The sequence below is a fragment of the Strix aluco genome, chromosome 2, assembly GCF_031877795.1.
Source record: "Strix aluco isolate bStrAlu1 chromosome 2, bStrAlu1.hap1, whole genome shotgun sequence".
NCBI classification, from domain to species: domain Eukaryota; kingdom Metazoa; phylum Chordata; class Aves; order Strigiformes; family Strigidae; genus Strix; species Strix aluco.
This window is the reverse complement of record NC_133932.1, coordinates 49,213,574-49,238,978: the sequence shown is the minus strand read 5'-3', so window position 1 is coordinate 49,238,978 and position 25,405 is coordinate 49,213,574. Positions and strand designations below refer to the sequence as shown.

The following is a 25,405-nucleotide window of genomic DNA, read 5'->3' as shown; positions in this document are numbered from 1 at the left end:
AACTAGGTTTACATGTATGCTTGTTGCTGTCTTGCATTGGTGAAACAACCACAGATCTACCTACGTGCATTTTATGTTCTCTCAAGCAAGTCTTGCCGTCTTCTTACGCACAAGGTCAGGCAGAGTTGTTGGGTAAGTCTGGGATTCGTGTTTGTCTTGTGTGTGTATGAACAGCTTTCAGAGAATTCAATCTATTTGTTACGTTCGAGGGAAGCTATTGAGAGTCCATTTGATGAGCACACCTCTCTTTTCCCGTGTCTTTGCCCACATCTTCATTATGGTTTTAGTCTGTATCAGCATAGACAAAAACAATTCCAATTTTCACATGGGCTAGTTAACATAGGTTTAAAAAATTCCTAGCAAAGCGATGCCGTGACAGTTTATATTGCAAAAAAGGTTTTGTGTTTAGAAAGACAACACAGTAGTTAACTGTTGTCTTGCTATTTTTTGAGGCTGAAGTGAAATCACACTAGGATTACTTAAAAATATGAAAGGTATATGAAATCAAGTGACTTAAATTTTGACAATATATCATCCTCTGAAGTTGCTAATTTCATCTTACTTTGCGAAACATTGTTCTGTCTTTAACACAAAACGGTATTATTTTCTGCCAGATAATTCCACAAATCATTTCAGAGTTATGCTATAGATAAATCAAAACCAAATCCTAAGAAGTATATAACAAAAGTTTTAAAACACTTTTCCTCATCTGCCAAAAAAGCTTCAGAATTACAGGAGATGTTTCATTTTGTCAGCCTTGATTACACGACATGCCTCTTCAAGGTGGTCATTTCTATAACCTGCAATTGAAGTGATTTTAAAACGTTTTCCAGCTATTAGAAGTTATTTTGTACATTAGGTCAGGATTTCTCAATCTCAAAATCTTTAAGGACAATCACGATAGAAAGGATGGAGAGAGACTTTCAGTAACGGAAGAGTACCTGTTTCTTTTGTGAGTCAGTTATAAAATTAGAGTAAGATTATCTTGTATGTGCTGAAGTTTATATTGAATTCATTGGAGAAAAAATAAAGGAATTTGGGACCAGTTATTTGTCATCAGATGCATTTGTCATAAATCTACCTAAACCACGTCAAAGCAGGAAAAAACAATTTCATTCAGCAGTACATTTTAGCTCTCAAATCCCTGGTTTCACTTTTGATTTTAGCAATCCAAATTAATTTTAATTGTATTCAGGTGCTTTCTCAGATACAAATGGGCTTTTAAGGAAATGCTAAGTATTATCAAGAGTTGTAACTTGGTGGGCACTGGACATGCACTGTTTTCACAAGGGATTTAAGAGATTCAGTAGGGCCCCACCTACAGCCCCGGCAGGCCTCCGTGTTATGATATGGTGGTCTTCCTCCTTTAAACCTTGTTCTCTCCATCGCTTAATACTTGCTTTGTTACATAAAACAAAGTGATCTTTCTTCTGCAAACTGTAAAACCTGTTGAATACTGATACTCTAAAGGCTGAATTTCGGGTTGAAGCCAACTGTGCATACAACATTTTATGGGCTGGCTGAGGCAGATTGACTGATCCACTCTAAATACCTGCCCAAGGCTCGCTGCTGAATCAATGTCACAGGGTGGAAACGGGCTGTGCCGAAAAGACACCGGGAGCGCCCCGCCACGCGGAGCGGAGCCTCTGCCCCTCCTGCCTAGCCCGGCTCTCCCTCTTCCCACCCGAGGAGCCCAGATCCAGACACGTTCCCGCTCCCCTCACGCGCAGCCTCACGACGGCCCCGCCCCGCCCCTCGCGACGCTGCGCCTGCGCGTTAGCGCGCGCCGGCCGTTGGCAAACGATGGCGGACGGACGGCACGCGCCCGGCACTCGCGCCCGCCCCGCCCCTCCCACCCTCAGCGGGCGTGCGCGCGCGCGCGGAGGGGGGGGAGGGAGGGGCGGGCAGCGTCGGGGCGGCTCCTTCTGCTCGCCCCTCCCTCCCCCCGCTCGCCCCTCCCTCCCCCCGCTCGCCCCTCCTTCCCCCCGCTCGCCGATCCCCCCCCTTCCCTCGCGCCGGGCCGGGCCGGGCCGCAGAGGGCGACGGGCGCCGCCGGGCTGGCCGCTCTCCTGGCATGAGCGCGGGTGGCAGCGCCGCCGCCCCAGCGCCCTAGTGTGGCTGCCGGGGAGCGGAGCGGAGCAGAGCGGCGGAGAGGAGCCGGGCGGGCCGCGCCGCGCCATGCGGCTGTGCGGGGTGCTGCTGAAGAGCCCCATCCCCAAGCAGATCGAGTACTACTCCCGCTTCTCCCCCTCGCCGCTCTCCATCAAGCAGTTCCTCGACTTCGGTGAGTGGCGGGGCCGCCCACAACCCCCCCGCCCGCCGCCGCCGGCGGCTGAGGGAGGCGGGTGTCGCCCCGGCTCTCCCGCCGCGCAGGAGCGGCGAGGGCCCGGCCGGCCGCGGGGAGCGGCGGCGGAGGCCGGCGCCTGGGCCTGGTCTCCTCGCCCAGCATCTGGGCGGCGGGGCCCGGCTCCCGGCCCTGCGTGCGGCCTGGGGAGCGCGGGGTGCGCAGTCACGGCGGGGGGCGGCCGGGCGGTGCGCGCTGCCGCGGCGGGGCTGGCCCGGCCCGGCCTGGCGGCGGCTCCCCCGCCCCGGGAGGCCCCACAGGCTGCTGGCGGCCGTCGGGTGGGAGTTGTGTGCGGGGCGGGCTCCTGCGGTGACAGCCAGCTGTGCGCGGCCGTGGGCAGCTGGTGGTAAACACCACCGCTGCTCTGCCTCGCCACCTCGGCGTCCCTCAGGATGAGGTCCCTCAGGGAGGTGGCAGGAGGCTGGAGAGGCAGGCTTGCCTCTCTTCCCTCGCGTTATTCCCCAACAGTAAGCTCCGTGGGGAAGAGGGTCAAAATAAGGGTTTCTGACAGGAAATTTTGTGAGCTTAGTGACTGAAGGAGGGAGTAATTTATTGACCTTGAATGTGAAAATTTCAATCTGCCACACAGAGTTTGGCTTACTTAAACCTCAGGCGAGAACTCTGACAGTACTTTGTAGGAGACCTGTTTGTGGAAAATTCGTGCACTTGAGGAAGTGTTGCTGATGACTAAATAGCTTTTTTCTTTTCAGAAGCACTGGACTGAAACCCAGGAATGACTTGTGTTGCTGTTAGAAAACTGACATTTCGATCTAGATAATGATAAAGTTCTCGTATCTGTATCAGAGGTTATTTGGCTCCTACTCTCTGACACAAGAGTTGTTTAGATTTTATTATCCTATGAATGTTGCTTGTAGGGTAAATATAAAGGCCCTGTGTAACACCATGAAGCTTAATAGAGTGTTCCTTCATTCTGCTATTACACTAAAGGCACGAGAAGACAAAAATGAGCCAGTGGTATTAAGCCAGAAAGCGATTAAAAGTGGAAACAATCGCACATTTATGGCAATGGTGTTAGTGAAAGAATGCTGTAAGTATAAAGAGCCAGCGCTGGGCTTGCTACCACATCTCGGTGAGATGGGGTTTTCTACCATTTAAAAAAACATCACACCTTGTCCTGTGTTACATTAAAAGGAGAACCTGACTAGACCGTATGCTTTCCCTCTCTGGTCTCTGCTAACTTGAGTTTGTTCTCGCTTCCCCACTCCTTCTGTTGCTGCTCTTCTTCCCCTGCTCTGGCATTTGTGCTCCTTATGCCGTGTCTTTCTGTATGGGCAAGAGCAACAGCCTAAAATTTAGAATATCTTTATTTTAGCCCTGTCACTAAACAAGTCATTTCCCTGTTACCTGTTTGAAAGTTGGGTTTGTAAATTGTTGCTGGGCAAGTATTAATGTTCGTGAGGCTTTTCAGTAGTGACCAGAGGTGTAAAGATTTCAGTCTTTGCTTTAATGAATTGGATGCTCTGAAGAAACTGCTTTTTGATAAGGATTTCTACCCTTCTAGGTAGCCCCTGCATTACTTGCTTTGGGACATCTTTTGTGTGGCAGCCTTCTAATCATGTTATTTTTTAAAACATTGTAGTATCTGTATTACTTTATGGTTTGAAAAACATCTCATGATTCTTTGAGAAGAAGTAGTCTTATTTTATGATTTTTAAGCCTGGTTTATGTTAGTGGAAAGGAACAGAGTAAGAACGGTATGTTATAGTCTGTCCAGTCCTGTTCTTTGGATGTGCTCCAGTCTGTTGTCAGTGGACGTGTGTATGGAATCTTGTGCGTGTGTGTAGGCTATATATTTAAATGTATTTGTGTCTTAAGACTGACAGGAAACTATATAGTTGTTGACGTTTAAAACTTCTGAAGAAAAGAATGCCTACAGCTTAGGCTTCTAAGATCATCACGAGCCTTGCTAAAACTATCAGCTTGACCTTAAGAAGTCTTATGGGCCACTTAACATCTTCACTTTTTCTTCAGTGCCTGTATTTACTTAAGAAACCTCAAGTAGGAAGATTACAGCAGTTTAATCGAATAGATTAAAAACAATGTAGTTACTTAACTTGTGTGATCCTAGGTGTTGATGGCTTTGGGGAATTTCAAATTCTGTTGAAGACTTCAGTGGCCTAGAGGAGAAATTGGCAACAAAACCTAAGATGTTGGTACAAAAGTTTTACCACTTGAGGCACGGAAGGCCTGGACAATATGCAGTGTATCAGGGAGCTATGTTACTTATACCTGAATTACCCAAAAAAGAATTTGCTGGTGGCACAGGACACAAGTATTCAAGAGAGCAAATATGCCAAGCATCATGCTCAAGGTGCAGTTCAGTTGTTGTTTACCTAGCCTGAATGTTTGATGGAAAGATGACACTGTTTTGTAGTCAGTTTATAGAGGCTACCTAATGTCTCACTTAAAAAGAAATGGTATTTTTGTTGAGCTATGTAAATGTGGTGCTTGTGTTACAAAAACATGACAAAATTTTCCACAAATATTAAATAAGCCCAAAGGAAATGTGTGAATAACCCTCTCATGGCAGTCTGTGATTTTGTTGTCTGATGCACATGTGTTTCTTGTATTAAAAAAAAAAAAAAGAATTTGCACTTACTGTAATTTCAATTTATTTGGAGAAGGATTTTTTACATCATTTCTGGCAATAATGAAACTACAATATGCTCGTTATATCTTTTTTTTCTATTGGTTGTGTTGGTTTAGACTAAACTGGCTTCTAAATTTGGCTCTGCAAAGTCCTGGTGAGCAGAGGGAAAGAAACTTTGTATTTCTTCCGGGCCCAAGAGTCTCTTCAAACACAGTTGGTGGCAATGTATATTGACATACAGCTTAAACTTTTTTAATTATTGAATAACAGTGTGGGTTGTATGACAGTTGTGTGCATAGTGGGGCTGTAGAGTTACAATTCCCTTCCAAAGATAGAAATTAATTATGTTTATTTTAAACTTTCTCAGGTAGCTTAAGTCAGTTAATTAAACCCATATAAAAGACAGTTTGGCTGTTTTAACTCACTAGTACCAAAAAGCTGTGAAACAAAACAGGAAGCAATACTTAAAGCAGTGATTCTCAGTTCGTTTTTATAGCTGAGTTCTTTATGTGTTTACATACCATGTTCTGCCATATGGGATTTACTTTCTGTCGAGCTTGCAGCTATCTTTGTAGCTGCTGCAAGTATGTAAGAGGTTACTGTGTCATGGGCTATGTCACAAAGTATGAGAGCTCAGATCGTCTGTACTGCTTTTTTCTTTTTTATGTGTGTTTATTTTCTGTTTGCACACTCTTCTTCAATACTGTTCATTCAATTTCTTTCTTCCAAAGTGCATTTCCCAAGATTCTTGTGCAATCTCATTCCTTTGCAAAAGAATGACCTTCTGTAAGTGTGTTTTAATATAAACAAGTTTTGACCTTGTTTAATGTTAGCATGTCATTCCAGGTTTATCTGGGCCTCCATAATTCTTTGGCTCTGGAAAAAAACAAACCCAACTAACTGGATTCAGCTTTGTGCTTCCAAACTAGGTAGATATTCTGGAAGTTATTTTGGTAGATTTCCAAGTGCAGGCATTCCTAAATGACCCAGTCTGATATAATTACTAAAATACCTTTTCTGAAATGAACTTGTAAGTAGAGAAGTAGTTTAACATTCAGATGCATTAACCTTTGTACACTTTGGGGGCTAGACTTAGGAGAAAAAATGCCCATACTGGAGATCTATGTTGATACAGCATCTCAGTTTAGATTTGCTTCAGCCTCTAAGGTGGGCCTTAGAGGATGACAAGTTAATCCAAAATACCAAATAGTCTTCTTCAGCAACCACATACATGGGTCAATAGGGGGAAGTAAATAATCCATCAGATGGGTCTGTATGAGGAAAGATAGAGTTCCTATGTCTAGGAGTGTCCTGGCATTTTAAAAAAGTCACAAAGAGACTTGAGCTCATTCTGCCCACATGATGGCCTGGCTTGATAAGGGCTAGGTGTGAGCCAAAACCCTCACAGCTGTGCTAATGCTGAACTGTGCCTGAGCTAGCAAGCTCCATGTAACTGCTTGGTTTTGGTCATGTTGGGGTAACTCGGTTGACAGTAAAGGTATTAACGAACCTTTTGTGAAACGAATGGTTGTACTGAAAAGGTTACATATAAAATAATTAAGCACAAATAAAGACAAGGTGAAATACTGATTGTGTAATGCTTTGATCATGCATGAAAGTCATTTGAAGTTGTGCTAGTGCTACATTGTGAACATATGCCAGTATACTATACTCATGCAATACTCTCATTGCTGCTGCTCAGCTGATGAAGTGCCTGAGACTTTTGTGAGACTGAGGTTTGTTTCATCAAAAAAATGTACTGTGTGCTTCTGGAGCTTGTTTACTACTAAAGCTATCTTGGCCAGTTGTACTTAGCTATATGCTAGCCTTTTCTGTTTTAAGTCTCAAACCAAGTGTTCTGGATGAGTTTTGTACCTATGGGGTTAAACTTTGCTTTTCAGTAGCTATTTGTGCATATAGGTAAAACTTAACAAAACGGCACTTACCCTTCCTTATTTGTCGTATGTTAGTGTTCGTGTACCACATAGTTACTAATGAGTTTGGACAAAAAGGTCATACTTAAGATAGAAGGTAGTGAATCATAGTGAATTCTTGTTGTGGAATGCGGCTTAGGAGATCCTGATTTCATAGGTTATAATCAAAATATCTGTGGCAACTGCTACAGCTACTGGCATTGAAAAATATCACAAAGGTTGTAATTTAGTAATTGTACTGTACTGTGAACAGCTGAGCATGCAGCAGATAATCACAGTGTGCATGTAGCTTGGGAACTGTTGTGCCCCAGGGCATATCTGGAGGAAAAGATGAGCAATGGGTCCTCCCCATTTTTTAATACAATTTTTGGTGTGAAATTGTTCAGTTTATGTGGTACCTATTAAACTTACCTGTCTTGAGAAAACTTGTAGGCCTCTTCCAAAAGTGATATAAAGAGTAAACCAGGTATCGGCATTGCTGTTGACTGCTGTCAGTTGTATGTGCAGTATCAGATCAGGTTTCTGCAAGAGTGTTTACACCGCATGTTGCCTTGTTAGCAGCAGGCATGGATCAGCACTGGAACTGAAAACGTGCCATTGGAAAGGTGCTAGCGGGTACAATTTGAACAACAAGATGTGGGGGTAGGAAAGTAGAGATTGAAAGCAGCCTTATGTCTCCAAACATATTTATTAACCTTCTGATGGAAGATTACTATTAGAAGATTTTTTTTTTAACACAAAAACCCATTAGAAGTTTCAGTGTATTTTCTTTTAATCACAATGTCAGTGGAGAGACTGTGCATCTAAGACACTTGCAAAGTTTAGGGCCAAAAGATACTATTAAATAATTACCTGCCATTTATTGCCTGCAGCTGTGTTTTTTCTACTGCTGTCTGTGCATTGACCTTAAAACTTATCCTTGATTTAAATGTATCTTCAAAAAAAAATTTCCTCTTCACATGAATGTTAACCATTGGTATGCTAACCACTGAATCAGATCAGAAAGGTAAATGCTAGTCAGACATTACTTTTTTATTTTCATCTGACTGGCTTCAGTTTCCAACCAGCTTGTTACAGCTTTTGTTGATAGGTTTGGGCTCCTTTGATGCCTGGAATTTTTTCACTATGAGATATTTGTACATTGTGGTAGAGTATTTTGTCTTGATGTTGTAAAGGTAAATACATTCGTTACAAGAGTTATTTGAAGCCTTATGAAAATACCATCAAATTATCTTTTTTAGGCTTTTCAGTATTATTCTTCAAATATGTCTTTTAGAGCTTTAAATAGAATCCCAATAGGAGTTTTGCCTAACATTGGCATAGAATCATTTTACTGCTGTTTCGCTTTTACCTTGAAAGGGTAGCCTTCTGTCACAATGAAAACTAGATGTGCAAGCTGGATGGTCTATCTGCTTTTGTTCTTGAATTATTTTGGGGTTATTGCTTTTCTGTATTCAGTCCTTCATTCTCTAGATCTGAGCATGGATAGTTTGCATTTCCTAACATAAAAAGCGTTTTCTTTGAACGGGCTGTAGCACAGCAAGTAGCTAGAAGCCTTGTTTGATGCAACTGTTGCTATTTATAACCTGTTACTATTTACAACTCAGCCAGTCTCTGGCAGGCAGTGATATTCCAATACTATATATAATATTGGAGGTTTTTATAAGGCCTAATATTGATTGTTGTGAAGGTTTGGAAGAGTCATTGCGGTTGGATAACTTTGTTCAGCAGTCACTATTGAACTGTGATATGATAGAGAGATTTGTCTGTGTGTGAGTGCTATGTAATACTAGATCATGGTGCATTTAATTTACAGAATTATCTATATCAGTCACTTTTGGAGGCTCTTTCAGGGATTAAGTGTGCTTGTTTGTTAGTCACTTTTTTTTTTCAGAAAAGGCTTGCTTTCAAATATTATACTGCTAGTTAAATCTTCATTAGTGCAGTTCTGCAAAGTTCTCAAGAAAAACGTTAGCTTTGGTTTAAATTTTAACTATTTTGATTGTGCAGTAAAGGAAATCTTCATTTCTCTGAGTGACTGAGGCTTCATATATTCTGAACTCAGTATTTTAGTATAGTTAGTCGTGGAAATTCCATTAATTACTGTCAGTGATTGAACTGGATCACCAAGGCAGTAGATTTTTTTTTTTTGGCTCTTACAAAGCCTAAGCATTGGAAATTCTGCCTTCAGTAGGTGGTTTGACTGGCCATTTCTTGCCTTTAAGCATAGGCTGGTAGTCTGCAAGCGAGCATCCTCCAACTGGTGGAACTTACTGTGTTTTGTTTCCCTAAAAGGAGAAAATTTCTTAGTCTGCGTTCTGTTTGTCTCTGGACTGACCAAAGGTGCTGCTGCAGTCCTCTGCCTCCAGGTGCTCGGGAAGGGAGATGATGTTAGGGTGCATATGTACATGTGGACATGCTCATGCATTTTTTTTTGGTGAAGCTGAATAGGGCGTTGAAGCAGACGGTGAAAGAAGGAGGACAAGAATGCTTAATCTGCATGAAGCAGTAAACAATGCTAGTGTTTGGGTTTTTTTTTCTTTTTAGCAAGTAACAGAAGTGATAGAGAATACAGCTTGGCAGGAATTGAGGGCTTGGCAAAACTACTTTCTGGAAGGACAAAAAGATAGGATTTGTAGTTCTTGAAGATTTGAGAATGTTTGGGGCACCTTTTTCTTCCAGAAAACGGTAGAAATAGTTCAAGTGCCTGCTTTAGACTAGATTTGGACTAATAAGGATGTGCGTGAAAATCTGAAACTTAATTAAATTTGGATTAAAATGATCATGAATTGATAGCATTCCTTCCCCTTGGGAATGGAAGAAATGATAGCTAGTGATTTTAAAGTAGCATAACTTTTACAAGCTAAGGAACTAGGTAGATAGGGTCTCTCCTAAGACGTAAGGGAGTATAAGATCATCTGTCAGTTTCAGAAAGAGAGATTCTGATGCAGGCAAAATAGAGCAGTGGGGCAGTGTTAGGAATGCCAGAAATACCGTTCATTTTAAAAAAAATCATATGAAAACTAGAAGCAAGGACAAATATCTCGGGTTGCAGTACAAATAACAGCTAAGGTGAAAAGTCATGGGATAGAAAAGCAGAGAAAAAGATGCTGAGATAATATATAGTAATTGGGGACAGTGCTGGAGTGTAGCGTTTACTTGATAAAAGTACATAATGATAAAGACTGATGAATTCATCTTTGTTTTGATCTTCAAAAAAAGCTAAATTGCAACCAGAAACTTAAAGGAAATCACAACTCCCCCCTGTCCCTGATACAAATTTTAGATAAGCTGAAGTATGTCTAGATCCTCTTGGTTTAGTGGGTGCCAGCAGAAGTAAGGCAGTGCTGTGTTTTGTGAGCAGCTGAACACTTTCTTCTGCAAATGTGAGCAGCCTGGTGCAGCACAGCTGTTGCTTATAGGCTACATGGAAATAACGGATGGTGATGGTCCCAGGGTTGTGGAAGTGGGAAAATACACTACTTGTCTGTCAAAGAAAAGGAGAAGGAGAACACTAGAGTAAGGTTGACTGAAGTAGCTGAAAAGGTGATAGAGCTAATATTGAAGTAATACATAAATAAGCACCAAGAGATAATAGGGTGGTAAAGAAGACAGTAAATTGTGTTGAGGCAGTCTCATTTCCAAATTAATTTGATGTTTGATAAGGCAGTACCAGTAGATGCTGCACCTGGCTCTTTGTGATGTTTTGGCACAGTCCCATGTGAAATTCTTAATTAAAAAAAACCAAAACAAAAGACTATGGAATAACTTTAAGATGAAATTACTATATAGTAGATGTGCAGCATTGTGGTGGGTTGACCCTGTCCAACATTTGAGCATCCATGCAGGTGCTTGCTCCCCTCCTCCCACCCCCCATTGGCATGGGGGGAGGGAATAGGAAGGGCAAAAGTGAGAAAACTCATGGGTTGAGATAAAGAGACTTTAATAACGAAGGAAAGAAGAATATAAGCAAGTGATGCAAAGGCAGTCACTTGCCACCTCCCACAAGCAGACTGATGCCTGGCTGGTCGCAGTGTAATGGCTGTCTTGAGAGTCACCTTTTTCCCAAAATTGCTAAAGTAATTTACAGGCTGCTACTTATCCTTTTTAGAATGTGTTTATGATTTTGTGTGAGTTCCTGGAGTCAGTTAGATGTAATTTTTCTTCTTGGAACAGTAGGTCAAAAGGACGTATTAGAGCACTGAACTGTGACCTAGAGATACAATTCTTCTTTTTCTGATGCTTTGTATGTTACAAGAGACTATTACATTGACCCTTTATTCCTCTGATTCTTTCTATGTAAATGTGACATTGTCTCTTACATATTTCTTTGTCCTGTTTGTTTAAATTTTCTTCGACTGGGAAGAGGCTACTTCAGTTCTCTGTGTGTGTGTGTTTATATATATAAAAAAAACCTGACACACTAGTTTGTAGTCAATGTAGAAGAAGTAACAGTATTATAAATACTTTCAATGGCTTAATTCCTTAAAAATACTAGAGTTGTGCAAATTTTAATTTATATTTTTCAGAATTAGGTTTAAGACTGTGTAAATAGAGAAAGAGGCAAAGTTTAAAAAGTTACAAAATTACTTTTTGCTAAAAGAAAAATTTGCATTTTAACTGCTACTTCTTTGGTTTAGTCCTTGTTTGTGCTTTTCTTAAGGATTTTGTAGGCTAGATAAATACATCTGAACCCTGGTAACTAGCAGTGGCATAGAGGAATCCTTTTTTGCAATGTAGTTTGTTAATCATCAAAAGCATTTTGTAATAAGATGTTTAACAGTCTAATGCACTTTACCTCAATGAGACTGAAGGGAAACTGGACCGTGTGGTATTGGCAGTATTTTTATGTAATTGGTATTAACTGTGAGAGTCTTTGCTCATAAACATTAATTTTATTTATGCTGGAGATTTGGAATAACTTTCCCTTTGGCATGTTGACAGGGACTAAAGGATAAAGCAGAGATTTGTTTTTTTCTGGAACAGTTATTGGGAATTATGGAAGTTTTCCATAAAGGTCTGGGAGAAAGTTGTCAAAGCTGTGAGAGCTTAGGAGGAGAGTGTTAAAAATTTGGAATATCTAGTTATAACCTTCAATGTGAAATAGATCTTCACCTTTTATGGGAGGAAAAGGTGATTATAAGCTCAAAGGAGCAAAATTCAGTCTTTTCTGGTCAGTTTATTCTAACAGAATCTGATCAGAGAGCAACAAATGGGGAATGAAATTTCTTTGGCTTGGTGTTTTAAGCCTCAACTACATTTTAAAAATAAATTTAAATTTGTTTTAAAATTTCGAGTCTCACCAGAACAGAACACTAAATTTGTTTTGTCCAGGATCTCCCGTTTGAAAGCCACAGAGCCCCTTCACTGCCTAGGCCAGAGCTGATGTGCCGCACTGTATGCGCACCTCTTTCCTGCTCTTGGGCTGTTCCCTGCTTAGATCTTAGTGTTAGTGGAAGAGGAACTGATATAGTCTGAAGAGCCACTTTTTTTTTTTTTTTGAGGCTCCTTGCACTTGGTTAGGGATGAAGTCTTTGGGTTACACAGGTAGCTCTAGGATCAGGAACCTGATCTGGGCCATGGTTTCTCTGAAGAACATTTTGGCTCTTTGCCTGTCATATACTGTGGGGAGTGCCTACGATACAGGCAAGACAAAGCTTAGTTGTTAAAATGATTCATCTGACTTTCAACCTACTACCAGATTGCCCCAAGGAAGGACAACCTTGGGTCTTCGTGTCTAAAAACCAGTACAGCCTGTGGGTAGTTGCTTGAGTGCCTCTGCGTTATGGATCCTTTAGATTACTGTGCTTTCCCTTGGCAAATGCTTTAAAATATTTGAAAAGTTGTTTCATTAGAACCAAGTGATAAGCAGTTAAAGAGTTTTAGATCAGGGAACCTTATTTTAAAAATTCATGCTTTTAATTTGGGTTGTTCTGTATAATATGTGATACTGGTTTAGAGTTTTTACAAGTGGCTGCCTGATAATCCATTTCTCTTGAGATATAGATATAACGTCTTCCCTTGAGTCTTTTCAGTGACGGGAAGGTTGTGGCTTTAAGAGTTAAAATTAATGATTTCAGTTTGGCTAAGACTTTGATAGATCTGCAGTGTATTGTGCATCTCGTTAATTCCTTCTCTTTATCAATTCCAGTTCAGTAGTAAATTAAGCTGCTTTCCAGCACAGTTAGTTTCATTTGGAGGACCGTTTACTTGAAACAAGCTTACTGGAGTTTGCAAGTTATATATTGTAGCTTATTACATTATTATCACTACGTTATTTATTATTACATTAGTGTATAGCTACTGTAGTAATAAATGTAATGATTTTGTCCATGTTGAGCTGTCCAGTTGTGCTAATAACGGCTGTCTGACATTTTGTTCTTAGCCTGCATTTACATGAAAACATGAACTGACTTTCTCTTGGCACCAGTATTATTCATCTCTATAGCCATAGTAATTAATACACATAAGACATAAACAAATTGACTCTTTCAGATATTTTGGAAATAAGTGGAGATAAGTGTATTTTTATGTATACAAATTGAAGAGTAGTTATTTAATTTTGAACTTAAGTCTAGACCTTTGGTTGTGCATGGGATTTGGACTGGTCATTTAGACAACAGAATTTAGGCTAATGCATTTGCATTAGCGAATGGTATTCTGAAATTTTCCTTTGGAATAGTAAGTAACTGCAGCCATTGGCCTGGCAGTCAAAGAGTGCTCACATCTGTTGTTAGTTGAATTTCATAAACCAAAAATGTTTAATTAAGCTCAACTGTTTCTGTACTTCAGCTCTGATAATTTTTCCATAGGCTATGTCACATGACTGTTGGGAAGTTTAACTGGAAAGCTAGCTAGCATGTGAGCTTGCTAGTTTGGCTTGCATTTAGCAATGAAATGACACAGTAAAAAATCAATGGTTGTACAACGTTAACAACTAAATTCTCATCTATGAACATAAGTAATTCAGATTGAGAAGTCTTGAGCACCTCTATCAGTGCTTTCCCTTAGACTGCAGAGGTGCAACTAGTAATGGGAATTGGACTGAAGAAAAGAAACAAGTTATGTGGGAAAGCTTACTTGCAAACTTTAATTCCTCTGTTTTTCTGGCAGTAGTTGTTTAACAAAACTTAATTGTTCAGACTTGATGAAAGTGATGCATTTATTATAGTTCAGTAAGATCTAAAAATGTTTTCCCATCCTTAATCCTTCAAGTTTCATTTTTTGAAACTTCGGAGTTTCTTCAGTTTCCTTACTGACATAGAACCAATCTCTTGATACGCTGATCATATGTGCCAAGGGAAAGCATGTCCTCAAAACAGGGCACTTCGATGAAAAAATTGTAGGTGTTGGTGGAAGTAGCCTTAGAGAGCAGTGATGGAACTTGGGCTGAAGTTTAGGTCTGAGGTGACTAAAAGCAGGCTGAAAACCTAAGGTTAGTGTGGGCCGGGTCCTGTTCCAACGTGTGTTGGCACAGCTGTACAGACTGTGGTTGCTCTCCTGTAGCACAGTGTGGTAGGTCGGAGAAGGGAATCCCGTTTCAAGACACAGCTTTCTTAGAGGCAGCCTGAGTGAGGGTCAGCAAGAGTCAGCATCTCGTTATGTTGTGTGAATTTTTTCCCTTTGCTTCATCATCTTTGGGTTTTACAAAGCCCTGTCTTTTACCGAGCAAACAAACCCTGTATGCTTTTTGTGGGATTAGTATTTTTAGTGGTTGGTGAGATAAATACCTAGAGTATGCTGAAAATGCCGTTATTTCTGGTGGAGGATAGAAATGCTTTTGGAATTGGGGTTGTTTTGGTTTTGGGTTGGTTTTCTTTTTTCATGGCCACATTTATTGGGGCTGTGCAGGCATAGCTTGTTTGCCTTTAAATATATAGCCCATGCTTCTGAAATGGTGTATAATCAGTGGAATTCACTGATCCTTCTTTAGTTCTGTTTCCCTAGCTTCAGCAGCAAATTAATAGTGTTAGTCTTTGCTCAGTCTATTCCGATATTTTGATCATTTTTGTGTATTGTTTTGAAGATTTCTTCATCTCTCTGCTTCACTTTTTTTTTTTTTTAAATTTGCCTGTTCAGGAACTAAAGTGTTCTGGAAGCTTAAGAGAGTAGATATAGTCAATCACTACTGCCTTCCTGTCTGCCTTCCTTTGTTTTGCTCTAGATAAAAGCAGTAGGAGCAGTTTCACAGGGATAGGAGGTGAAAGGCTTCTGATCTTGTTTCTATGCATTCTGAATGGAGTCCCTCCTCTCAGACATACAACAGGTGGGACTTTGCTGCTTTTGAGTCTTAGTGTGGTATCTGCTGTCTCAGCTTGGTGTTAAATACATAGTTAATGGAGAGAACTAGACCTCTGGGTGCAGTAAAAAGACTGTAAAGAGCACTTAGTTTCTTCCTTTCCTGTTTTCTCTGACAGATACGTGTTAGTACTCAGAAACTACTACTGCTTTTCTGATGTGACCCTGACAGTCCAGTACCTGCTAGGGTTATGACAGCCATATTAAGTTTTTGAAGCAGGTGACTTTGATCATCTATGAAGGACCACTACTGTAGTCTGTTCTCAAATCAGTATTTCATGGATGTGGGAATCTGGCAGCTGCACTGAGAGCATTTGGTAATGTTCTGGAGGAACCAGAGTTCCTGGTCTCATGCTGAGCTTCTGCCCTCTTCTGCAACAAAACCGAGGTTTGTGTACAGCCTTCTGCATGGAACTAATTCTTTTGTAATCTGAATCTTGGGACACCATAATATTGCTCTGGCAATTTGTAGAATTTGCCAGAATTGAATCAGGGTCTACTGCATGTGTGTGAATAGCCCTTAAATTGTGGCTCTTGTTGCAGGACCCAGAACAAGTTTTCTCTAGGTCCAGCTTTGCAACAGCTGTCTAATTCCATCCCTGCAATGGAAGGAACTGAAAAGATACTGGTTCAGAGGGAGCACTGTGGTGAATGATCGTTCTTTCCAATTGAAATATACTTTTTTTTTTTCCCCCTTACATGCTACAGGCATATGATCCCTAGAGCCTAATTTGGCCTTGTTACCAAAGTTACATTTGTTTTTGATTTCTTAGCACTATGGGGTAAAAGGTGAAAGAGAAAAATAAGGAGATGAGTTGAATCCCAGAGAGGGGAAGCTAGATTAGAAAACTGTCTGGAAGTTGAACTTCCTGAATTTCTTCTGGATTGAAGGTCCACCAGTGATAATACTGATGTATAACCCCATCTGATGGTATTGCATTTAAAAGACCTAATGCATTCAAGCCTGCTTTTGTGACCTGCGTTGCCTCGAAGCTTCTGGATCATGTTTTATTTATACGTTTTCTTATCCTCTTTTCTGCCTCTCATACCTGTCTAATTGAATAAATGGCATGATTTATTTTTGGTGGAAATGTCTAACACCTTTTCACATCGAAGAAAATCGATTTTAATATTAAGTGCCACCTTCTGCGTGAACTTTTTATGAAAACTTAATGTTTTCCTGTCTGTAAGTTTACGTATATTCTCAACTTAAACCTGAGCAAGGACAGTCAAATCAGTTCTTCAGGTATGTCATACTTCACCGCATAAGCAAATCCACCATCATTTAGAGACACTCTCTCATGGATGGTGACCATTCCAAATGCAGCAGTGTTTGTGTAGGTACCATTTCCACTGTACTGTTACGAACTCTGGCTTGTTTCTATCACGTGTAAGGCTGTTATATGGAAGGTTGTCCATAAAATACTCTTCACTGCCCTTAGTTTGGTATAAAGTCCAGGAGATCACTGCTTAGATCCTTGTTCAACTAATATATGTTCTTATTTTCACTATGTTGAAGTCTGTATCTATTGTCAGTTTGTTACATTGACTTGTACTTTGTATAATTTGTACATTGGCATGAGTCTCGAGATTGGCATCACAGTCTCTCTTTGGTGCTAGTTTTGAACTGAAGATTTGAAGGAAGCAGAGAGGAGGCCATGAATATCCTTATCTGTATGACTTTTGTATAGTGTGACTGATTAGCCCAGAAAGGTAAGATTGTTCAGAAGATTGAAGATGGTAGAGCATTTATTAAACAGCCTATTTTTTTAAACCTTTTTAAAGACCTGCTGTGGTGGCACTTGACATTTCTTTCAGTTTTTGTGCTAGGTATGCATGCAGTAGTAATCATTTGAAATAATTTGAAGATTACTTCCTTCACAGATATCTTGCTTTTTATTGACATTTTTCTGTCAAAGTAACTTCTAGTGTATAACTTAATTTACACAATCTGTACTGCATTTTTACTAATTCTGACTTGCTTCAGTGTTCTCACTTTTTGATTGTTTCTCTCCCTGTGTGCAGTTGCACTGGGTTTTTTGCAGGTGATTGACAAGATACATAGTGATCACTTTCTTCCTCTTGGGTCATGAGAGAATTAGGGCTACAGAGACTGTTAAGCAGTGTTCAGTCAAATCTTCAGTTCAGAGACTGAATCAACTTGCTTAATGTAATGTGATTTTGGGCAGATTTCTAACTTCACTAGTAAAAGAGATGGCAAAAAAGCAGAGCTCGTTGCTGTCTTTTACGGTGTTTATCATCAGGAAGTTTCTGTCAAATTATGACTTGAATCTTCTGCAGTTTGAGCCTAATACTTGTTTGGTCCTTGATGGACTTGTTACTGCTGCCTCCTCTGTAGTGAACTGTAAGGGTTTGAAGAGTGTTCTTTATCTATTTCTTCTTGGGTAAATCCAGTCAGATTCATTCATTCCTTTGTCATGAACTATTTTACTGTTGTGGTCATCTGGATTTCTGCTTGGTCCACCTACACTTCTAGAGGATGCTCAGAAATTGATGTAATTTAGTGTTGAGTAGAGTGGAGTATTTTACATGTGCTTTTCCTTCATCCTCTTTGGTCAAATTCTGGGTGAAGTCATAAGCACCATAGGTGCCATAGCTTACTATCTGGTAGTTTCTTAATCAGCTGGAAAGTATAACTTTCATTAAGAAGAGTAAAAAATAAAGATAATCTAGCCTCTTGACCCTGAATTAAAATCTAGTCCTTTAGAAAACAGAATTATTTTCTACCACGAAGAGTAGCATGGGACTGTTCCTTGCAGCAGAGTAGACTAGTATGCTGTATGGTTTGTTCTTTATGTTGCCTTAATGTGATACTCCTCATTGAAGGAAACCTGTTTCAGTGCCTGACTTAAGAATTTCATTGGCACAATTTTTCCACTTAAAGTGACAAAACCGAATTACTCTTCAATTGAAGTCAAGTTTTGCTATACTACAGCCACTGGGAAAAAGATATTGATGGTGTGCATAGAATTGTGAACTCAATGTAACATGTGATATCTTACTTTCCTTTCTTTTTGTCTTTGTAGATAAGAAGTGTTTTGCTTCAAGTCTTCTAATATTTCCATTTTCAGTTTTTTAAAAGCACACTTTTAAAGAAATCTATTTGCTTTGTGTGTTTCTGGGCATATAAATTTATATGCATGAAATAAAACATGCTGTCTACTAGAATGTCCATTTTTGGCCATTCTGTCTGCATTAAACATTGATTATCAAGTGAGCAGAAGGGGTTTTAATGAAGTATAATGAATTCTAGAGATTGCTCTCATACTTAATGAAAGGATCAAATTTGCAATGTTGGTAATATATCTGTCCTTCATTCTTCACAAGGTTGCTAACAAAGCAGGATATCACTTAATTCTTCTGTAGAACTCTGTCAGAGTTTTAGCTTCACAAAAATCAATGCAGAACTTTTGAAAACTGAAATAATTGCATTTCTGATGCACTGTTCTGAGAGGGTTTTCTTTTCCTAATGCAGAGTCTTAGGTGCCTAACAGCTGATGTACCTCAGAAATGGTATTTAAAATCTTTAACTCAATGGTTTGAGATGAGAACTGTTATTCCTGATGGATTTGTACATCTCTAAAAGTGGGTTCTTTCCTTCATTTTTATTTTTTCCATTAATATGTTCAGGACTAGCTAAAATATGCAGTCAAATTCTGTTGACTTTTGAAAGGTTCTGAAGACTTGGACTGTTCTGTGTTCTGACAGGCAGCAGTGTACTGGGGAGGGTGATCTGTTACACAGCTTACTGAAACATTTCCAATAAATATGTGGCTAGAAACAGTCAATTCAAGAAACATGATTCAGACCTTTTGGTAAGTTGTAGAGGATCCAAGACTTCCAGGTGCTGTGGTTTCTTGGGCATTCTCTCCTTTCTTGTGTTTCTAATCTCTCATACATGGCATTGAGAGCTTCAAACTCTTGCTTGAGTTGATGTTTCTATCATGGGTATAGTGTTGCACGTGGGCCCGTCCACAAATGAGGTGCTGGTGTTGGAAACCTACACAGCTGTCAGTTTAAGGAAATAATTTTTTTAGCTGTTTCTCTTGAAATGAAAATCTTCCCTAACTTCTGACTTGCAGAAAATTTTCAGTATATCACTCCAAAACTTTTAATCTGTTTTAAAGTCTTTAGAAAAACAAAGTGCTTTAAAATCTTCTCAAATATTTTAAGTATTAAAACCACAAGTTGAACAACTTTTTGTTGTGCTCATTTGTTACTAGTGCTTGAAATCTAAATTTAAGTATTTGATAACTAAGCAGAAGTACATCATATATCATTACTGAGTATGCTATCTCAGCAGATCAGTCTTCACTTAAAGAAAATTAATATACATTTGTATTGAAACACTCTTTAGGATGAAATGTTAACCTAGCCTTTATTCAGATAACTCAAACTCAGCATGAATATAAAAGTTGCACACAAATCCTTAGTTATTAAAGTTGTAATATTTTAATGAATGACATTTAGCATTCAGAGAAAGTTGAATCTAAAACTTTGAAAAAGCCTTTGGTGGTTGGTGAGTTAGCTGTTTTTAATTGAACATACTCATTTTACTTAAAAAAATGTAGATGAAAAGCACTAGTAAAAAAGTCAAGACAAAAAAGAACCCTAATTAATCACTAAGAGTTAAATAACGAGTAGTGGACTGATAGTGAAGGCAAAGTCCTTGCTGTTGGTTTAATATCAAGGTGACAATGGTGTATGGATAATCTTGTTAGAAACTTTTCTGTCTACATCAGTATAGATTCTGTTTTCTCATTAGTTGAACAGTGAGGTCCCACTATCCTGTCTATGGAAGAAACTTACATATAGTATTTAACCAGTAGTTGCACCAATGTCTGTAGGAGTACTCAAGACAGTAAAATTACAAATAAAATGTGTATGTGAAGCTTTTTCTTTGTCAGTGATCCTCACATCGCATCTTCTGAAGTATTCCTCTAGTTTAGTGATTCAGTGATTTATATGTGAAAGTTGATGACTCCTCCGAGTTAAAAATGAATGTTAATTTCATATAGTTTAACAAGATAGCATAAAGCTGTATTTGCAATGCATTGCTTCACGTATAAGCAGTGGGCCTTTTATTAGTAATTCATAACAAAAGCAATGCTCCTAGTATATTATAATGCCATGTCAGCATCATACTTCCATGTCATTACATTCTGCCTTGAAGTCTGCTGCTACTGTTGGTCTTCAGTGCACCATGATTAGACAACTCTCTGACACAGCCCCCCGTGTTTTTGGAAATAAAGCTAAATACAGTCCTTGATGCCTAGTGCAGTGTAGTTTGCACTAGGGTGTGAGATTACTGTATTCTTTCTTCCATTTTAATTCATCCGAAGGTAAACAGGTCATTGTTTTATATATTTGTGTTATTGAGTAACTTCTTGGGGGCTGCAGGATGAATCAAGGAGAGATTATTCACAAGTTTCACTTTCACCCTGGGAGAGTCACTTCAAATTCCCTTGAACTGAAACTGATGGATTTAAACTGGCTTTACTCTGTGGTGTTTAAGACAAAAGCCTGGTTCTGGCAATGTGTATTGACCCAGTTGGAATGATGATAAAATCAAGAAAGAATGCTGTATAGTTTGAAAAAAGATGTAACAAATAAAGCAAAAATAAAGCTAATCTATGAAAAAAAAAATCTGACTGGAGGCTGAACCTGCAAATGTGGCATTGCAGCTTTCTAGAATGCTGGTTTTGGAAAGATCTTTAGAACTTAGACTTACCTGTGTATGATAAACTATATTAAGAAAACACCTAATTTACAGACTCAGATTTATTTTTTTTTTGTACTTAGTAGGATGTCCCTCATTCTGACAACTGTGTTTGTACAGGTTGTGAAGAACAGCAGCCAAGGAGCAATGGTTAGGACACAGTATGCTTTTTGCTTCAAAACCTGGAGGTTATCTAATTCTTGCTGATCCTAGTGAATAGCCATTCTCTCTTCCCATGCACGTGCTGTTTGGCAAGCAGATAACTGACCTTACACTAGAAGCTGAAGTAGCTCTGTGGAGTCTCTCAGAAAAATTTCATACAGCTAAACAGCTGATACTCTGACTGCGTTCCCCAAACCAGAAAGATGTACTGAAGTTGTGGTGAAGCAAACCTTCAAGTCAGACAGGCCTGAAACAGAACTTCCTTTTGTTTTCCTGCACTGAGCGTGCAAAGGGACCACGAAGGGTTCTGTACCTAAAATGTAGCTGTACATAAGAGCAAGGCAACTCCTTAAAGAGTCAGTTTAAAACTGCTGGGGTGAGACAGGTTAAATAGAGATGTGCCCTTGCTCATGGGAGGAGAGGAAGTGGGTCTCTTCTGCCAGTCCTGCTTTCCAGTCTAGCAGCTTTTGTGGTCTGCCTTGCTCAAACCCGGGGACTGTGTCGGTGAAGGGCCCCCATGCCCTTTCAGAGACCCGCAGGCTGTGGGTTCTTGTTTGCCACTTCCTCATTCTCTGTCGGGGCTGTCTTTCATTCCTCTTGCTTTTTATTGTCTAGAAAATAACTAAACTTGCTCTCAGTCTTGAGGGTTTTTCTGGTCCAAAAGTTGTAGGGTGATCTTAGTCAGAGTCTTTCCTGCTGTCCAGCCCCACAGTGTTTCAAAAGAGCTACTATATACAGTGACTTGTGGACAAAGAAGTGTCAATCCTCTATTGTTAGGTGAATTGGTATCTAATTTAATTGAAGGATTGAACTCTGAAATCATTACTGTGCTTCACAGAAAATAACAGTGTAATATCTTGTTTCCTTTGTCTAATTTTGACAGGATGTGTGTGTATTTGTAATTGAAGATGTGAAAATGCAAGTAAGTAAACTAGGTCCAAACGTTTTCTGGAAGAACAATAATAGAATTGCTGACACTAATAGAATTTAATCATCCACTGTTGATACCTAAATGAGCAAGAAAAAAAGGAAACCCTAATCCTTCCTGCATATTCCCCCAAGCTTGTGTTACAGTTTGGGAACTAATCCATCAATGCATGTTATCTATGCAAAGAAGGTGAAAACTCTGCTGTTCAGCTGATTATAATGGGACTGTCTTAAAAAGTATCACCTTGATTGTGCTGGTTGCATTGTACTTGAGTCTTTCAAATTGCAAATCTCGGTGATTATGTGCCTAGTAGTGCTTTTAACACTTTCTGGTTTGCTCGAACATAATTTATAGCTCTTGTATTATGCCTTCACTCACAAATTATGCAGGTGGTTGTACTGGTTATCGTCACAAAAGAAATTTGCTGTCTTTCTAGACACAGAATACTGACTGTTCATTACAAGTAAAACATGGATTTTTTTTTTATTATATTTTTAATTTACCTGGACTCTTTAGAAATTAGTTATGATAGGGAGTTCCTCCACTTGTGAAATGCTGCAAAATACAAAAGTATGTCAAGTCAGGTCTGATCTTCCATCTGAACTATTTTGGCAAGAGTCCTAACATATCATACATCAAATATTTGTAGTTAAAGTTTTATAGGTATCTCCAGTAACTAGTTTAGTTTGAAAATGCTATTAGTCATGTCAAGTCTTTAGGGTGGCTCCAAAGTATTGTTATTTTGCTGGATCCCTTTTATTTGTTTTGTTTGTTTTGTTATGTTTGTTTTTTTAATTTTCAAAATATTGTGCTGGATAAAAATTTGTTCTAAAAGTGAAAGTCCAGGATAATCTCAGCTGCAGCTTTTCCAGATGGGAATGTGATGATGAGCACTGCACTTTCCTTCATGCTGGCTAGTGAGCATCTTGTAGGCTAGTCCTAGGAGGGATGATGACTTCTGGTCTTTCCAGGTGCTGCTGAAATGTTTAAATACTTAGTAGGTTTGAAGAGCTTGTGACATGAAACATCAGCCAGCTGTTGCCATTCTGTTTTGTCCCTTTGTTTTCATTTCTTATCCTCCATTATGTGTGCAGCTTGCACTTTTTAAAAGCTCACTTTAGTAGAAAAGTCATACTGATAAAAGCTAGTATTTTGGGGTCTTATTTCCAGCTAGTATCAAGTCTTTAGTATTTGATGGTTTTTATTTATAGGATGAGACATTTTTATTTATAGGAGAGAGGATGAGATGATGTGAAATGAGGAAGAATGTCAAATAAAAGGGGTTAAGCTCTAGGAAGGTAGAAGTATAACATGTGTCTTGGGAGTGAGAGGGAAGTGAAGGTGGGTATCAAAAGAAACTATTTTTAACTGTTTTTATTTCCATAAGTGGTTTGTGTTGGGTTTTTTAAAATCTTCTTGCACTGGGAAGTCTAACATTTGATCTGCAATGGAGATCTTTTTTCCTTCCTTCTAACAGGTCGTGACAATGCATGTGAGAAGACTTCATACATGTTTCTGCGGAAAGAACTTCCTGTGCGACTAGCTAACACCATGAGAGAAGTCAATTTGTTGCCTGATAACTTACTTAACAGGCCTTCAGTTGGGCTAGTGCAGAGTTGGTAAGTTTTAAAAAAAGTGGACTAAAAAATTATTGTAAAACTAACACTATGTGTTGTTTTACTTGCAACTCAACTTGAATTGTCTTGAACTGAAGTCTGTTTTCTGCTGTGAATTGTTTATAATGCGTGTTTCTTGTCCAATGAAGCTTCATTTTCTTCTGTTTAATGTTAAGTAAATACTCTAATATGGATCTTAGAGATAAGATCTATAATAGAGTATTTAGAGTCTTGTAAGTTAGTAAAAGCATACTGTTGTCTCCCAGATAATTAGAATCTGTCAAAAACTTCCAAGAGCGAGCTTTTTAAATATTCCTTACTGTATTGCACCCATGACTTCTTGAAATAACTGTTCTTTCGCCTTATTCTTCCCTTGTCAAAAATACTGAAAGAAAATTTAGACCTCATCTGTTTTTCTCATTGCTAAACCTTTAAAAACATAACCTGGTGTTCAGTGGAAGTTATGGAATGTGACAAAAGTCTGGTGTCATCCAGTAAGTAGCATTCTCCACTGTCATAACTAGTGTATATCCAAAGTGATTCAAAGTTCTGTGATCTTTTCCACAGTAATTAATTTCTAGCCTACTTGCATGTTCAGTGAGGTTTGGAGACTACTGCCTTGTATGTGTTAAGCTCTAAAAATTGTTGTTCATGGGGTATTTATTGTCTCTCTACCTGCAAATACTTGATCCACAGAATTTATGTAAAACTATCTTCGCAGTATACAACAAAATTCCCTTTGTGAATGACAGCATATATAACTGTAACAGCAGCTAATGTTACAGGCTTCTGTTAAGTTCAGTCATAGCCCTTGAGCCAAGAAATTCCGTGTTGACTGTACATTGACTGCTGGGTTTGGTCCCATATTTATCAAGCTTCAGACTTAGAAAATATAAATTAGAATAGGTGATATTGTGTACTTTGGTTTAAATATGTTTGTCTTTGAAAGGTAATACTAGCTGTGTTGATGACCACTTCAAACATAATGATTAAGTGCTTCAAATAATTGTAAATGCTGTGGAGCCACACAATAACAATCATGTTGTGGTTAAGTGGCAGCTTGCAAGGTTTGAAGGCTTCATCTGATGTTATGGAAGCTGTTATGGCAAATAGGAAAGAGTAGATAATATGCAGGCCTTTTAGGCTTTTCTGATCTAGATGACTTGTGAAGCTGTCTTTAGTGAAATGTGGACAAATAGGTGAATGAAGAAAAGGAAGTAATTCTTCTGTAGTGACTCTACAGCATAATTCTAGTCCAAATATATGTTCTGTGGCAGATGCTTCTGCGCTGCTAATACAGAGTCTAGCAACATTTGGATCACTTCTGGCAAAGGAACTGAATGGGTGTTTAGACTGGCTGCCCCCTTCAGAATTTTTGCTTAGAGGTTTGAGAACTCATGGGATGACTTTAATAGCTACAATAGAGGCTACTGACTTAAAAACACACCAAAAAGATCTGTCTCAAGTGTATTAAAATACATAATGATTGTAAGATACGTGTCCAAATTGTGTATTTTATACGATAATGTGATTTGCACTACCACAGCTATAGACTGATAGGTTTCTGCTAAATGGTCCAAAATATCAGACTTTAACATGATGAAGAAGTTAAAGTGGACATCCAACCCAGAGATGTAAGTTTGAAATCAGAATGTTTGTCATAGTGTTCTTCTAATTTTGATCCTCAGTTACCTAACAGCTTTTGTGGGAAGGAATATCTTCACTGAGATAATATAAGAGTATTTTTGTGATCTTATGTTAGAAGTAACAAA

General features: G+C 39.2%; 1 protein-coding gene across 1 annotated transcript in view; it reads left to right on the top strand.

The window, feature by feature from the left end:
• Nucleotides 1–2,003: 2,003 nt before the first annotated feature.
• The window catches only part of PDK3 (pyruvate dehydrogenase kinase 3), a 60,442-nt gene continuing 37,040 nt past the window's right edge, over nt 2,004–25,405 (top strand). The window contains exons 1-2 of the mRNA XM_074814613.1: nt 2,004–2,284; nt 23,495–23,636. Of these exons, the coding sequence (XP_074670714.1) occupies nt 2,179–2,284; nt 23,495–23,636 (248 nt within the window). The 5' untranslated portion in view covers nt 2,004–2,178. The remainder of the gene's footprint in view (nt 2,285–23,494; nt 23,637–25,405) is intronic.